Genomic DNA, 16,904 nt, shown 5'->3' with positions numbered 1-16,904 from the left:
ACCACGGCATCTATTTAGATTCAGGCTGTTCAGCAAGTGCACGTACTTGGCTGCTTACTGAAACCTATACTTACTGATATTGTAATCCAGAGCTTATGTTTGCAGGCGGTGCCACTGGGGTGAATGCAATCCTTGCACAAAAAATCATCTGTACGTAGATACTAGAATGTGAACAGTGATGGCTGTGTGAGTGGATAGCGGGTCAAGACCCTCTGAAAATAGAAACACATTGATGTTGTTAGCAAAAGCTGCAGAGCGTGTTTTCCTTGAAAATGGTTATTCAATATTGTCCTCGGTGCCTTTGAATTAAACATGCTGTAAGAAAGAGTTTGCTGGAATTCTGACTGTACTGGAGGATTGGATATTGGGTAGTCATTATCAGCCGCCAGAGACGGTGGTGTGACCTGCTGAACAGACAGCAAGATGCATAGGCACTACCAGGAGGGGAATCTAAGGCAGGAAAACGCATGGAAAAAAATGTATAAGTAAAAGTTGTGCAGCCAGCCCTTATGCAGCAAATAAAGCAAGGTCTTGCTGACCTTGGCAGCTGTACAGGGCAGCCTTTGCATAAGAATGACTTGTGCTTAATATACTAGAGAAATTATTCAGGGACAAATACTCTCGCTTCATGCAGCACTGGGGACACATCTTTTTATTCCGTTTGCAACATAGAAACGCAAATGCACTGCAGACAGGGTAGGAGGAGCACTGACTCCCCTCAAGCACTTTCAGCTCCATGTCCTGTGGTCTGGAGAAGGAAACTCAGTGCTGTCCTCCTGCCCAAGCTGAGCTCTCAGTGCTGTTAGCTGTCCCCTTCTCCTGTGGAGCTTGCAGTGGCTGGATGTGAAGGCAGCGTGATGGGCGCCTTCCTTAATTAGCCCATGTGGTTTGTGTCTGCTAACAAGAGATCTGCTGTACTGCAGGCACGCAGAGTAGAAACGAGAAGGATTGATAGGAAAATATTAGTGTGAAGGAGGGTGATGGCTTTGTTCCTCTATGAAAATGTATTTTTACTTGCAAATCTAGGCATCTGCAGCTCAGGAGGCGTAGGTGGGCTTGGGCTGTCCAGCGCTTTGCTACTGCCCTGTAGCAGGGCTGGGTTGCTAAGTGCTGTGTGGCCATGGGAAGAGGAGCTGTGCCCAGGGCTGTGACCTGCAGAGCCCTGCTCCTGGGGCAGCTCAGCACCTCAGAGAAGTGCTTTGCTCTGTTGGCTGTGCTGCGGTGGAGCAAGCAGAGGGATCTCTATCTGCAGGCTGGCACAGGCACGGTGCGCATTACATGGCAGGAGATAGGGACTGGCAAAGCTTTATTTATTTATTTATTTATTTATTTTTTAATACTCCTGACCTCCCTGTCAGCATTTCCCATGCTCTGGTTCTTGTATGCAATTCTGAACCCAGCCAAGTACAGCTCACCTGCTATTCTGTGTGGGCAGGCATTGCCTGCAGAGCCTATCTGTGGTGGCTCCCCACATTGAAGCCTGGTCCCTCTCCATTTGAGCTGGGACAGATGGACCCCATGCTGGCTGCATGCTCAGTGTGCCCTGGGACCCGGCCAGTCCCCATGCTGCCATCAGCCTGGGCTCTGCATCTGCTCCACGTGGGCTGGCAATTTCTTCCCTGCTCAACAGCATCGGCATTTCGCCGAGCTCTGCAGGTAGTGCTGCTTGCAGATTCTTACTTCCACTGGTTTCTGTGAGGTTTTTCTCACCTGCTGAAGAGATCAGTGCTGTAACTGCCCCTCTTCAAGAGCAAATCCATCCTGTGAGTTCTGCCGGAGCAGTTTTGGAGGGCTGTTTTGGAAGGATATTGGGAGAGGGCCAGAGATGATGTTTGTTAATATTGATCATGGGAAATGCAATTATTGTGGATATAAAGTGTTAAAAGTTAAATTAAAATGGGAGATTTGGAAGCAGTCAATAGATCAATTCAGAGGCTGGGATGAAATGCTCAGGCTTTCAAATAATAATCAGATTTCCAATGAAATCTCCATTGTGTGTAATTAAAGGGGTTGCAATATTAAATCAGGTGTTAAGGGAATGATATTTAGAGGGTGCTGAAAGAACCAAGATCCAGACAAAAAGAGGGCGAGCAGAGGCCCTAATGGGGCATAAATGATGTGGAGTGTGGGAAATACATGAAACTAACAAATAAAACCACAAAAAGGGGAGAATAATGGCAAAAATCCCTGCTGCAGTGCCCAACACCTGCTTTGGTGGGCAGGGGCCTGGTTTGTCCTGACAGATCCTTCATATTCCAAGGTCATGGTCCACCTATATGCATGCATGTCTACAGCTGAGATGGTCTTGTTGGCAAGCCAGCCTTCCAGAGAAGTGAGGACAGCACATTAAAACCCATCAGCAGGAAGTACTGCCATGCAGAAGACTTCCAGGATATGTAAAAATAATTACCAATCACCACCATGTTTCAGTTGATGCATGCAATTGGTGCTTTGTGAATAGGCAGAGGGAGCAATTAAAGAGAGAGGTGAATTAGGTTCATCTCTATCCCCAGTAGGATATATGACGTATCCAAGGGCATGTGGTATTTCCAGGACACTTCTTTGAAATTTGTGCTTTTTCCCTTGCCCTGCAATCCTTAAGCGTGCAGAAAAAGCAGCAGAGTAGTGACTCCCTAATTTAACCGGCCTGTGAGTAATGGCAGCAAACAAGATCTGCTCTGTCAGTGGATTTCATTTTCTGGTGTTGCAGACTGTGCAGGAGGAAGCACCAGTTTCCATTCCCCGAATACTTATTTTTGCTGTAATTCCTAAAAGAGATAACTCAGAATATGACCCAGACCTCGTGTTTACTGTGGGCTCTGCGCCTCTGAAGGGCCATGGAGGGGAAAGCACTTCTGTGCTAGATCAGATGGATGAACTTTCTTGTTAGCTTGGCTATTTATTCCTAACCTGTGCCTGTGATGTGATTAGCTGTGAAGATGTAGCTGTGAAGCTCTCCAGAGCCTTGGAAGATGCATGTTTTCACAGTATGCTCTCACTTTGTTTTATAATCCTGGTGGCAGCCTCTGCTGGTTAGTTCTTGAGGTTTAAATGCTGATTAGGTTAATGGATTGTAATGTAACCCCACCCAGCCGGTCATCAGTCCCTTGGAAATGCCTTGTGATTGTGCTCAATGTTGCTTAATTGCAAGCCCTGCCTTACCTGCAGACTTGGTGAGGCTGGAGCTTAGCCTGCTCTGTGAGCAGTGGGGTGAGAGCAGCTCTCCTGGGGCTCTTCTGTTAAGGCCTGTAACATTTCCACCTGGCGTAGTTGGGCAGAGGTAACTCAATCTTGTGCTGCAGCCTACAAAAGAGCTGCTTTGTTAACGAAGCCTGAATGCAGGCTAGTTAAATTGTGCATCTTGCATTCAAGATCACTGTTAATATGTTTGTTTTAATTGCAAGGGTTGCAAATGGGGCTTGTTTGAGCTCCTGCAAAAGGTTGGGAATTGTGGTGTTTCATCCCACAATTGCTCTGTCACTCTGACCCTCCCCTTTAAGGGAGAAATAAGCTTCACCAACTGCTGTACATAAATCTTTAACTTACTGCTGACACTGGAAGTCCCTAAAAAGAAGTGTCTGAGAAGAGACTGATGCTTGGCCTGCAGCATATCAAAGTGCTGGGAGCAGGGAGATCTGAGGGTGATCGTGGCCAGAAGCTCCGAGGGAGCTTATCTTCATCCTTCACGTGGAGCTGTGAGGTCCTTGCCAGAGGATGCTGCGTGTGCGTGGAGCTCACACGAGTGCTGGAGAGACTGGACGAGGAGCAAGTGAGCAGCTGGTTGGGGAAAGCTCGTCAGGCAAACCACAGCAGGCTCAGGAAATCCTCTGAGTTAAAAATAGTGGGAGGCTGGGAGAGTATCGGGCTGGGAGATAGCGTGCGTCTGCCTTGCTGTTGCTCTTGGGTGGCAGTGGGTGGCTGCTGGCTGCTCGTCTTGGCTGGGCTCCAGGGGAAGGAGGGCCGTCCCTCCCGTCTGCTCCCTTTCTCAGAGGTGCTCTGAGCTGTGCTGTCCCATGGGGTGAAGAGGGGAGTTTGAGGATACGGGTTCTGCTGAAAGGAAAAGAGCATCCTGCTCCGTGGGAGCGCGGGTGGGGTGGTCCTCTCCTCATACAGAGGAGTTGGGGTTAAGTTGGGCCTCAGCATAAGCCTGGTGGGGCGGCAGCGATGCGTGCGCTGCGTCTGTGTCAAGTCCCAGTCCTGTTTTTCCTGACCTGAATGCATGGAACAGCTTGTTCTCTATTGTCTGTTAACCCTTACAAAGGCGCTTAATCTTGTTCTCTTTTGTTCTGCATTGGTTGTGCTCGGCGGGGTCGAGTCCCTGCCTTTGGTGCAGGGGCAGCGCTGCGCTCAATGGCTGTGTGCCGCCAGGGCTGAGCGGTGACGGAGTTAATTGCGGAGTGGTGATGGCCCTCCCCAGCCCAGGATCTGCTCCCATGAGCTATTTAAGCCTCTGTTTCTTGTATCTCCATGCCAATCAGATTAGCCAGTGCCAGGAAACAGACCACGGCCTGCTTACTCTTGAATGCACCCTTTTTCCTTCTTACCTGTTTATCCCAGTCAAGTCACTTCCTGCTCCACCTGGTTTTTTTTATTATTTTTTTATTTTTTTTATTTTTTTATTTAGCTGTGTTCCTTCCTTTTCGTTTTGTCTCCTTCTGGCCCATCTCGTCCCTCCCTGAGGTGATCACGCTGCATTCTGCCATCCAGCCCTGGCACTTGGAAATGAGCCGAGTCCGGCTCCAGCCGTGCTGCTTTGCAGTGTGTCACCTCTGCTCTGCCGCACTGTGTTGTTCTTGCTCTTGCTTTCCTCCACAGTGCTCATCCTGCTGTAACTTGGATTCCCCTTAATGTGCAGCAGCAGAGAGATCCTCAGTTCACCGGAGCAACTGAAAGTGCTCGTTTTTCCAGCAAAGAAAAGGAAATGTGGTCAGGGGGAGGTGAGTGTTCCCTGCTCACGTGGCTGAGAGCTGCCCTGCTGCAGCCAATCCCTGGGGCTTTTGCTGCTTCTCCAAACTGGACCCTTCTGCTTTCTTGCTGCTGATTTCACTGAGGGATTTGCTGCTGCAAAAATAAACTCAACACCCCCAGTCTCACAGGACATAGTGTTCCAGCCTGGCCAAGTGTGCCAAAACAGGCCCATCCCTTGCCTCTTACAAGGCTCCACCTTTATCCTCATTCTAAAAATAAAAGGCAAGGCTATTCATTCCTTCCTAGTCGCTCTGTTCTGTTGTTCTGACCTTATTAAACTTTCCCAATAGAAAATTTCATTGAACTCCTCTATTAGTGGTGAAAACAAACAAGACCATTAAACTTCCTCTGGAAAAAATGAATCTATATCACAGGGAATTGTAGGGAGCCAATTTTCCAGTGCTGAGTTTGTGCTGTATGCATATGTTCCCTTGTATGTATTTCATAAACAAAGTTGTCTTCACATTTAGAAGACTTTAAAACAATTTTTATCCTTTAGATCTGAACTGGTTTGCCTCCTCCGATGGAAATAAGTAGCTTCTGTACTGTTATAAGGAGCTGTTAGCTGGGGTTGCAAGAAGACTTTTTTTGTTGTTGTTTTTTTTTTCAGTCCTCCCAGGCTAAATATATTTTGAGGCTTATGTATGTGCATGTACGTAGGAATGATAGCCAGGTGATAGATTGCTAAGCCACATCATAAATTCAGTTTGTTGGACACCTTTGATTACCTCCTCTGCACTCTGCCTGTAATCATTCTCCTTCAAACATCCTTCTAATGTTCTTAACAGCAGCCAATTAAAACAAAGACTCCACTTGCCATCTATCCCCTCTTTCCTCTGCCATCATCCAAGCTCTTTCCCTTGGGGGAAGGAATTAAGTGCACTGGTGGTTCCAAGAGCACACTCCAGATTTGGGAGAGTATATCCCTGTTTTGCTTTTGTCTGTTGATGTTAAAGTCAGCTTTGGCAGATACCCAACCAAGCAGAGATGGGTGCTTGTGTGTTTGGGGCTGCAGGGTGCTGGCAAGAGGGATACAGCACGTGGAGGGCACTGTTCATCCAGATGTGAGCCATGGCTAGCTAGAGCCTGTCTTCTCAGACCCCTGGTTTGATCCTGTGGCTTCACATCAAGCCAGATGTTTTCTGGAAGAAAAACACACCACAAGCATTAGGAGGGAAATCGAAAGTAATTCCTGTTGCTCAGACCTTCCATGGGGGAGAAGTTGTAGGCTGTTGTGTCACACAGATGCAGGAAGGTGGGGAGATGATTGAAGTTCTCAGGACTTGTGTTGATGTCTGTGACTCAGACATCTTAGGGGGAATGGAGGATGTTCAGTCACTGCAGAGTTGATTCACCTACCTGGCAATGAGATGAAGAGCAATGAATAATAGATTCTGGGGGGTGTGGAAGGCAGGAGAGGCCAACACACTAATTTTAAGCAGCTTGGGAAGTGCCTTAAGGGTGACTTTGTCTTTTTCTTGCCTTTTCTTTCAGAGCTTAGCTCTGTTGGCTCCTCTGTGCTCAGATGCCCAACCCCTCTCTGTCCCATGGGCACACCAGGCACACAGCCCCTGGACACTCACCAGGCAGGTGGTACTGGGTGACAGAAGTACACTTCCAGAATGGGTTCTTAATCCTTCTAGGTGCCCTCTGGCTCTGCTGTTCCCCTCACCCGTGTTCTGCTGCAGTGCTTCTGTGCTGGCAGGGTGTTTATTGCTGTGCAAGCAGGACTGGAGCAGTTGGACATGCTTTTCATCCTGTTGCAGCCTGCTGGAGTAATGGGGCAGATGTATGTGTATGTGCATGCTCCCCTCCTCCCTTTCTGTATCCTGTTTCATGCTGTGATGACTGTGGGGTCCAAGAGGTCACATCATCTAATGCTTCAACAGCCTCTACCATAGACGTTTTATAATGCCTGACTGCCATTCTTGGGTTTTATCTGCAAAGCATCACCGAGAGAATGGTCCCCCTTGCAGAGGGACCGAGCAGGAGCAGCTTGTCCAGTGTTACTGGTGCTGCCCACAGCTGAGGCAAGATTTGAGCCCCTGTCTGCAGAGCCTGGCATCTGCAGACTAGAGCATCCTGTGTAAGTAGTGGCCTATGGGGACTACCTGTATGAGAGCAGTGCTTCTGGGGCTGGAGGCTGGGCTGCCCTGGGTTTTCTGGTATATGGAATGGAAAATCTCTCAATTGTTGGTATGTTTGCTTTTCCTGATTTCCTGTTTTTTTTTTTCTTAATGCTGAAAGAAATTATCCTAAATATATTGGATGCTTTTGTTGACTCTTCCCATCTCTTTCAGTCATCACATTTGATTTGCAACCAGAGGATGCTGTAACAGGGCTGAGTTGAGGAATAAATCAAGGCTACCTTCTTCCCAGGTCTGAAGTCATTTCACAAATGATTCTTCGGTACCTTTGTGTGCGTTGTGCCCTTCTGTGTAGCCCTGCAGTGATAGGTGTTTTCATTACTGTGCATGACTCTTCATTTTGTAACACATCATGTAATTCAGATGGATTTGAATGTAGTAGCATAAAGGCTTTGGAGGCCTGCCCTGTGCAAAGGGGAAAATTACTGTCTGGCCCAGAGTGATGGCTTTGTGATGACTCCATTGTGTTCTGGTGCTCTGTGTTTGCACCAAACTGGTTCACTGCCAAGTTACTTGTGGTTTATCCAAGCACTCAATACAAAGAATGTTGAAAGAAAAACTATTTCTGTTTTCTGCGAGTTCCTCCGGCTCAGAGAATTCAAGCTGCTGTCCAAGTGGCTGTCTCCTCTTCCTGCAGGCCAGTTTTCACCTGGCTGTGCAGCTAATGTTACCGTGTGAATCTGCAGTGTGTTTGTGTGTGTGTGTGTGTGTGTGTGTGTGTGTGTGGGCAGGGATGTACTTGAAGGAGATGGACTGTGAGACCTGAAAGGAAAATGCCTTCTTGTTACTTGCCCTGGAGGCAGTGCTGGAGAAGTTTCCTGGAGCGCTGGGGTTACATGATGGGGAAGTCCAGGGCTCCTTGTAGCCACAGCTGTTCTGAGCCTGCAGCATTTCTCTTCAGCTCCTTGTGAGCAGGCTTCACCTTGCTCCTCAGAGCTCGTCACAGCTCAGCGTGCAGGATGGGCACTGCAGCCTGCCTTCAGCTCTGAGCCTGGGGATGCCTTCCCAAAGTCCTTGGTCTTTGTGCAGCGCTCAGTGGCTGAACTGACCTCATACTGCACTCATTCTGCAGCTTCATGGCACACGTCTGGCTTGAAGGTTAAGACTGTGCTGGAAGCTTAGGAAAGGCTGATTGTCAGTGCTGCCAGCAGCATCCTGCAAAGGGCAGGTCAGTGACAGGGTTCCTCGCTGTTGGCTGTGTCCCCATTGGCCTGCCCAAATGCGTGGACACTTGGTTGATTGTCAGGGACCTTGGGGGTTTCTTGAGCACTGAGCAGGATAATCAGGTAGATTGTGGGATACATCTGCTTGATCCTATTTCTTATGATTACGTGGTGAGGAACAAGCCTTAATGAGCCTTGGCCTTTCCTGTCTCCTCTGTAAATCTGTTTGACTCAATTGAGCTCTCTTTGTGCCAGACATCTCTCTTTGTGCTTGGAGATGGAAGCATCCACCTCTGAAGCTGGCTGTGCTTTGAGCAGGGCTGTGGATTAGCTGACCTCTAGAGATCCCTGCCAATGCTTTTTCCCCTTTCTTTGTGAGTGTTTGTAGCTGGTGTAATTGTGGTCCTAACCCCTCTGTAGTGGTGCTGGCAGTGGAGGGGATTTTAGCGCTGGTTCATAGAAGCATCATAGCTGTTTCTGCACCACAGAGAAAATGCTGCCTTTGAGTTAACCACTGTGCTCTAACTTGCTTTCTGGCCTCTGGTCCCAGGGAACTGCCTTATGTGTGAGGCCAGAAGAGATCTGACAGGTGGGTTCCTTCCCTGTGTGTCTGTGTCTGGGGAGAGATGCGCTCAGAACGCCCGTATCTCACAGGTGGGCAGGATCTGCAGGTGGTCTCCATCACTCCTAGTGGAAAGCCAAAGGAGGAAAGGTTTTATCCTGTGCCTCGTCTCAAATAAATTGGTGGTAGGAAATCAAAAGCCCAGATGAATGAAGGTGTAGTAGGGGCTGTTACTTTTAGCAATGAATGTTTTTGGTGAAGCTGGGGGAAGTTCTGTGTGAAGCAGTGTGTGCTGCCCTGGAGCATCCTATGGGAACGTATTCATTCTGCTGGGCATGCGTGGGGCTTCAGCACTTGTAGCTTTCTGACTTTATTCAGAGACAGATGATTACACAAAAAACCTCCTTAAATTGCAGTACTCCTATACCAGGTTTTTGGCTTAGAATTCCCCAGCAGACAGTGGCAAATAGCTGTCAGCCTTTTGCCTGTGGAAGTGTTTTGGAGAAGAGCCAGTCTCACAGGAGCAAAGGGGAGAGGTGTGCTTTGCGTGTTGCTGGGCAGGAGGTTGATGATGAAGAAAAGCAGATTGAAGATTTCAGGCAGCTGAGGGAGTAGGAGCACCATGGGCTGCAGTGAAGAAGAATAGAGTTCAGAAATGGATTTTTTTTTAAATATTTTCTTAGATACTGCACTTATTTTTCCCGTAGTTGTTTATTGCAAGATGCAAATGTGAGGAAATGCATTGTAATGGAGGGAGAAGCTCACCAAGGTTTTTTCTTTCTTTCTTTGTGCTGAAAGGTTTTTCCTTCTCACACTTCTTTATCTGTTGTTTGCTTTAGCTTTCTGATTCCTCAGCTGCCACTTTTCCAGGTAAGGAGCCCATGTCAGGCTAGGTCATGGCAGTACCATTATGAACAGAGCAGTGCTTGTGGAGGTGGCTGGTGGACAGCCTGTTTCTCAAGGACAGCAGCATGCAGCACTGCTGTCCCTGCAGAGCACTGCATCTGTTTTCTAGGGTGCTGTAAATCCAGCAGCTTTAGCAAGGTGCTTCTTGGCAAGCTTTTTATGGTATGTGGTGCAGTAATGCATCCTCAGCCACCTAGAATTCAGTTTGTGCTGCTCATTCCATAGAGGTCATGACCAGTAACCCACGGTCCATAACGTGACTCCAAGACAGAGATGTGAGTGAGTGGGGGAAGGAAAATGAGTGACAGTGGCTTCTTGAGCACAGAGGTGTGTGGTATTTGCATGCACAAACATCCAGCTCTTGCACACAGCCATTTCTGTAGCTGGTTTGCATCCTGTCGGTAGAGCTTTTCCATTGCAGCAGTGCTGGGGGTGTTTTATTTGTGTGTGGTTTCTGGGTTTGTCCTTTCTGAACAGACAGCAGTCAGGGCTGAGGTTGGACTCTTGGGTGTGCAGTGTGATCCTTGGTGACTCATGGCCCTCAACAACTGCAGTCAGATCTCAAACAGAAACTTTTCAGGCATGGCTGTGGTAGAAAATCTGCTGTTTTTCTGTTCATCTGGTAGGAGAACAAAGGCCTTACTTTCCTGTTGTAAAAGTCTACCTCACATTAAGTAAACTGTTCCCTGAGGGAGAAAGTGTCCAGGTACAGACTGTTCACAAAGGAAATATTCAGAGTGCCTACCGAGTTCCCTAAGTGTTTGCTTAATATAAGGGCTGGAGCAAAAAATAGAATATTTTCTAATTTGAGAGCAAAAAATACCTCTTGCAGGTGGTAGAAAATTCACTGACCTTCTTCAGCTTGGATCCTGCAGCAGTAAGTGCACGGGCGAGGAGAAAGAGCTGCTGGGAGGCCGCAGTGTGTGCAGATCCCTCTGTTCCAAGCACGCAGCATGTGCCCGCTGCCTACACGCTGCTGGCACTGTCGCAGGAATTTGAGTCCGCAGCCATTTGAGAGGTTTTTGTGTGATGCAGGGTAAGAGCCTTGCTAATCTGGACTTGAGCAGCAGAGGATGCATGTATTGATCTCATGAGGGTTATTTTTGTGGTTTCTTTTGCTGTTTACAGCCATGCCAGCTTTGCTTCTGAAGCACTCGTAAGCCCAGCGGAGCTGCTCTGTGATGCAGTCATGGCAGTACCTTCCTTGCCGCATGCTCTTGGAGCCCCAAATGAGCTTCTCGGATGTCACACAAGGAAGTGAATGTCACTGTGGCTTGGTAGGTCCTGGCTGAAGATGCTTGCTTTCCCCTCACTGGCTGTGAAAGCTCTCTGCAGTAGTGCTTTTCCTTTTCTTGTGCCTCACTGCCAATACGTGTACCAGTATGGCACCCCCCAGCAGAATCTTGTTGCTGACTCTTTGGCACCTTTGAAGAGCAAGGATGAAGCTTCCCGTGTCCTTAATTTCTGCTGTGAAATTGGAGAAGAAACAACTTGGGATGATGCTCTGGCTTTGCTTTCCATGAGGATGTGAAAATGCTGTTGGATTGCTGTAGTGCTCTAAAGGCTTTTGTTTCTCTTTCAGAACAAAATAGTTCAATGTGCTGTTTTTATTGTTCCCATTTCTCTTTGCTATGCAGTATTCCAGGAACACAGCATTTATTTGGAAGCTGGGTTTTTTTGGTCACTGAAACCGTCTTGGTTCTGTCTGTGAATGAGAGGCTTCACATCCTGGCATATCATGGAAGGGACAGCGGATGCACTGAGTTGTTCTGCACTCATTTGGGTGCGACAAAAAGTTGGAGCTTGGCCTTGAGAAAGCCCAGTGCCCCCTCACTGTCTGCCTTCTTGCAGCAGGTGAAGGCAAGTATCTTCCCTTCTGCCTCACTAGCGCTGTCAGTTAAGATGAAAGCACTTTGGCCTCTCATCTGAGCAGCCACGACCTAGAAATTGTTGAGGAACAGTAAATATAGAGCCATACCTTGCTGCTTTTACTGAGTCACTTTTTTTTTTCTCTCTGGAGGGGAAGAATTTAAAAAAAAAAAAAAAAAAAAAAAAAAAAAAAAAGGGGGGGGGGGAATACTTCAACTCTTTAAATAGCATCATTTACACGTGGGAGCTGCTCAAATCCACCCTGTCACACAAATTACCAGCTCTGAACTTGGCTGTCAGGAAGCGTGCTCAGGAGCTGCCATCCGCAGGGGGTGTCAGTGCAAGAGATCGGTTTCATGCAAGCAAGAGGCATCCAACCACTGTGCCAAGACGTTTGTCCTCACGTTACCTCGAGCAGCGGGGGCATCTCAGTCCTGCCGGCAGCAAGCGCCCGTATGCCCTTTGCTTGTCACGCTGCTCTTGTCCCCATTCCCTTCCTTAGCTGCGGGGCTGGCTCTGACATCTGGGGCAAGCCCCCATCCTGCTGCATTTCAAGCAATTAGCGCTTGGCCCAGCAAGCGGCCTTGGAGCAGGGGCTTGAGCCTCATTGTTTCCTTAAAGGGATAAAACCACAGCCTTTTCTCTCTTTTACTGCTTTTTTGCAGCTTTGATGCTGCAGTTGCAGCTCGATTGGCCCATCTGATCACGCAGAGCTGAGCTGCGCAGCAGGCCTGGCTCGCTGGGAAGGGTTTCAAAAGGCAGCACCTTGCCTTTGTTGTATTTCCTGCAAGCTAACGAAACCTGTGTTTTGCAGAGCTACTTTGTAACCTCTTTAGATGTTGGTTTTGGCATGGATGCTTTTATTCCTCCCCGTTTGAAACAAGCAGGAGAACAAAGTGAATGAAATGCCAGTTCCCAAGAAGGGTACAGCACAGAGCTGTAAGGATGTATCGTGGTGAGAGTGGCTGTGATTGTTTGCTGCCAGGAGCTGAAACGGGAAGAAGTGAAACTTCAGTGTCAGGGGTGGGTTTCTGTCAACTGTTTTTATCTTCTGGCTGTCTGCAGGGAGTCTGACTGCAGCACATGAGCGCTCTGTGTGATGTCAGCCCAGAAAGCACACATTTTAGGCTTTCCCTGTGGCTGCATGGAGAGGGAATTTGCAACAATCCAAACATTGACAGAACTGTATTTGTTGACTCGCAGAAAATCCTAGCTCGTGCTCCTCTGGGCTGCAATCACTTAAGCCTGAACATGATGACTTCTGTCTGTGCTTGCTGCTCTCCCGGCCTCAATAAACCTGGGAACCAGAGGCATTTCTTCTGATTCAGCAAAGCACTCAAGTACAGCTCCAGCTGTACTTGTCCTCCCTGCAGTTACTGCCACTGTGCTCGGGATGAAGCAGTGCTTGAGCCTTCTGTGTGTGCAATGAGGGATTTGGGCAGTGTGTGCTGAGGGATGCTCTGCTGCTTGGCAGGCAGGTAGCAAAGATGCACTGGCACTATAAGATCTTATTTGGTTAGCTCCCCCAGTGTGGGAGCAGCCATGTGATGTTGCTGGCCTGCAGGGAGGAGGGTGCATGGTTCCAATGACAGAATATTACTTGTATCTGCTCCTGACTGCTGATCAAACCTGTGGCTTAATGACTTCTAGGATTCACGTGACTTGTCTTCCATCTTGAGGACCCAGAACAGTTTACTGCATATGTGTGTGCCTGTGAAGTCTGTGCACATGGTGTGCTCCTGAATTACGTGGGTGAGGGAAAGACAAATGCTTGTGTTGTTACAGACTTCAGGATTTCTCATGGAAATAGTGGTCACAGCTAAGCTGCTTGCACAATGTGCTGTGGTTATGTGAAGTTCAGAGCCTTGCTTTCCCTGGAGCCTGAAACTGTGCAGTAGGCACCTAATGCACAAGATGGTTGTACTTCAGTCTGCTCAGAGCAGCTCCTGGGAGCATTCCTTCTAATCCCCACCCATATTTGACCTGTTGTAGCTCGTTTTGGAGAGCTGCGCCCAGCCTGTCCCTAGCTGGCTGCAGGGAGGCTTCTGTACATCTTTTCCTGCTCGCTGAGCTCACTCAGTCTGGGAGCCCACGTATGAGTGAATGGGATTTGTGTATGGATCTGCTCCTTTCACAAAATCGGAGTTAACTGTGAGCATCCCCATTCCTTAAAATCACGAAAGACATGAGCGTGGCTCGATGTGCTTTTTATTACTTTCTTTTGAAGTTTAAAACACATCCAGCAAATCTGATTTTGCTGTTCCCCACCTGATATCTAAAAACGCAGAGGTCTTCCCAGAAGCATGGCTTAGCAGAACTTCTGCACCGTTGCAGCCGTCCTGCGTTCAACAATCCGGGCGCTTTGTTAGACTCCAATTAGCCTAGAGCAGACTTGTAGTGTAGGTTTAGCAAATGTTGTTTTCCGTGTGAAATAACTCAGCCCATGAATCAAACAGGCTCCCTGCCCCACCCCCTGCAGCCGATGACAGCAGCTTCCCACACGCCTTCCTCGCAGCATTGTGTGGCTGCTCCAGCAGGTCTCGGTTAGCAATCGGGGTAATTGCAAGTAACGCCAGTAATAAAAAGAGGAATGAAAGCTTCCTGCTCTTGTAGTTGAAGGCTCTTCTGCAGAAGTTTGATGCCTTAGCAGCGGTCACATGAGCAGCATGTTGCACTCCCCAAGTGCTTGCCAGAGTGGATGGCAGTGCTTTAGGAGATTAGAAGATGGAATCATAGAATCACAGAATGGCCTGGGTTGGAAAGGACCATAATAATCGTCTAGTTTCAACCCCTACTATGTGCAGGGTCACCAACCAGCAGACCAGGCTGCCCACAGCCACATCCAGCCTGCTTTGAATGCCTCCAGGGATGGGGCATCCACAACCTCCCTGGGCAACCTGTTCCAGTGTGTCACCACCCTCTGGGTGAAAAACTTCCTCCTAATATCCAACCTAAACCTCCGCAACCATCAGTAATATTTGATGTACAGCGTTGGTAAATCAGATATTAGAGTGGAACTCCTAAGGATGGCTGCTATAGTGGATACCAAGGGCACCTGGGTTGGAGTGCATTGGGAGCTGCTTGTGTGGCATGAGGCGCTGGAGTTGGAATGACTTGAGCAGTGTTCATTCTCACGGAGAAGTGGGGCTGTGAACAGGGGGTTAATCTATTCCCTTTATGCATGGCTCACGTTTCCCCGCCAGGTTTGCTTTTCACTTCATAGGCTCCCAATGTGTTGATGCACTGCCGCGTGTCCTCGCGTCACACCGCCGGCATGGCAGCGGGTTAAACCCACCTCGGAGCAGGCGGAGGGCTGAGCTGCGGCGCTTCCTTCTGCTTTGTGCACAGGGAACCACGGCTGCTCTTCCTGCCATGCTCCTGCGGAAGAAGGAAGGAGGTGGGGGAGATGAACGGAAAAAATACACCGTTCCTAAAGCCCCTGCAGTGGGGTATTGCTGCTCCGTGTGGAAGGGTCCTGCTGACAGGGCTACCCCTGCCCCAGAGGCACCCGGCTGGGGCCTGGGCCGGGCACAGCCTGAGGCCGAGGCATTCTGTGTGCAGTGGGCACGAAAATGAACGTCTGCCAGAAGAGATCGATCTGAAACAATCTCTTTTATTGGGCGGCTGCCCAGAGCTTCTGCTGCAACAGCCGATCTAATTGGTTGCTTCCTCCTCCCATGCGCAGCTTCGTGTGGGAAATGCCCTTTTTATCTACAATGGCTGACTGCACTGTGCCGCACTGTCAGCGTCTGGGGAGCCCCGCGCGTGCGGCTGCCGCTTAACGCTGAGTTTGGAGAGGGGCGATTGTCTGGTTGGAGCTGATTCTATTTCTCTTTTCCCTGCAGGTTGCTGAAAAGTGCCTTTCCTGAAGCCACCGCTGCTTGGATTTCTGTCTAGGGCTGCCTCTCTCTTCCCCTCACCCCTTTCTTTTTAATTTGGCGTTGCTTGCAGTCCATACCTTGACGGCAACTCATCCATCCTCTTTTTCTTTTTTTTTTTTGTGCTCCCTGTTTGCACGCAGTTTGCTCAGCCATTTTTTCTTCCCCCGACTATGTAGCAAATATTAAAAAAAAAAAAAAAAGGAAAGAAAGAAAAACCTGACATCCTTTTGCTCGTTTTGATGCTCGTGAACAGTAATTTTAAGAAGCAAGAAAAAGAAGGAAAAAAAAAAGTTTTCCCCCCAAGGACTGAGACCATTCCACAAACTGAAGTGCTGCCAGCAGCATATGCTTTTTGCAAGAATAATTGAAACCATTAACCGGAGAGCACAGAATTCTTTTGAAAGTCTGCCAGTTATTTTCAAGTAACTTCGGCAGTGGCACAAAATATAACACTTATATTTTAACTTCTACAATTGCACTTTTAGGAGCTGGCCTCTAATTTGATTTTCAGTTACTCTGATAAGATTTCTATTTTATGATTGGCTTTATGTTTGATTCTTGTTTAAACAAACACGATTTGACTTAAATGAAAACCTAAGTGCTGATGAATAGGAGTTCTACCAAAGCAACAAGTTAGTTATTTCTTCACGTTTCACTTGAATTCACTTTTTTACCCTTTTTTTTAAATAAAGAAGATCAGCAGTAAATATTGCCCTGAAGAAGGGTGCGATTGCTTGCATTTTAATTTTTGTTTTTAATATGGCTGTGAACGTTTCCCTGGTTCGTGATACAAAATGGCTGACGTTAGAAGTGTGTCGAGAGTTTCAGAGAGGAACTTGTTCTCGGTCTGATGCAGAGTGCAAGTTCGCCCATCCGTCACGGAGTTGCCATGTGGAAAATGGTCGAGTTATTGCCTGCTTTGACTCCCTAAAGGTGAGGACGTCTAACACATGCATTACCTAAGCTCATTTGCTTTCCTTCTCTTCGGAATCGCTTGGCTATGAGTATTACAGGACTGTTTTTTGCTCTCTTTCTGCTGAGATGTTGGTGTGGGATGTGGCTCCTGAAATCTGGGTTAGCCGGGAGCCTGCCTCTCCTTTGTTTGGTCTCATACAAAAATGGGAAGTTCCAGATTGCTTTTTGCTTAGAGATCACAGCCAGAATGGAAATAAGTGACGAGGGGAGAACTCTGCTACAGTGCTGTGTTGGTTGGGTCTGACATCACGTGTAACTGCATCGTGTCGCATCACGGAGAGAAAAAAGGAGAGTTTTGTCCAGAACGTTTCCTAACTGTAGCTCGGGTCTGATGCAGCTCTCCTGGAAATGAGGAATGCATGTTGTGGGCAGTAAATGAAACCAAAATGAGAAAAGTAGAGAACTGAAACCCAGTGCTTCATTTGTGTCCGGA

At 48.1% G+C, this 16,904-nt stretch overlaps 1 protein-coding gene across 20 annotated transcripts in view; it reads left to right on the top strand.

Moving 5' to 3' along the window:
• Positions 1-16,904, top strand: part of MBNL3 (muscleblind like splicing regulator 3) — an 89,564-nt gene that overhangs the window by 14,471 nt on the left and 58,189 nt on the right. For 4 of the 20 annotated variants that reach the window (XM_048959113.1, XM_048959112.1, XM_048959117.1 and 1 more), the window contains exon 2: positions 15,461-16,429. The exons of 2 other annotated variants lie outside the window; for them this stretch is intronic. In XM_048959113.1, the coding sequence (XP_048815070.1) occupies positions 16,256-16,429 (174 nt within the window). In that variant the 5' untranslated portion in view covers positions 15,461-16,255. Of the gene's footprint in view, positions 1-10,614; positions 10,783-10,874; positions 11,024-15,460; positions 16,430-16,904 lie in introns of those variants that run through there. 14 more of the 20 variants (XM_048959124.1, XM_048959122.1, XM_048959123.1 and 11 more) reach the window with 11 other exon arrangements.

This window comes from Lagopus muta, chromosome 13 (genome assembly GCF_023343835.1).
Source record: "Lagopus muta isolate bLagMut1 chromosome 13, bLagMut1 primary, whole genome shotgun sequence".
Lineage (NCBI taxonomy): Eukaryota > Metazoa > Chordata > Aves > Galliformes > Phasianidae > Lagopus > Lagopus muta.
This window is presented reverse-complemented; position numbering and strand designations above follow the sequence as displayed.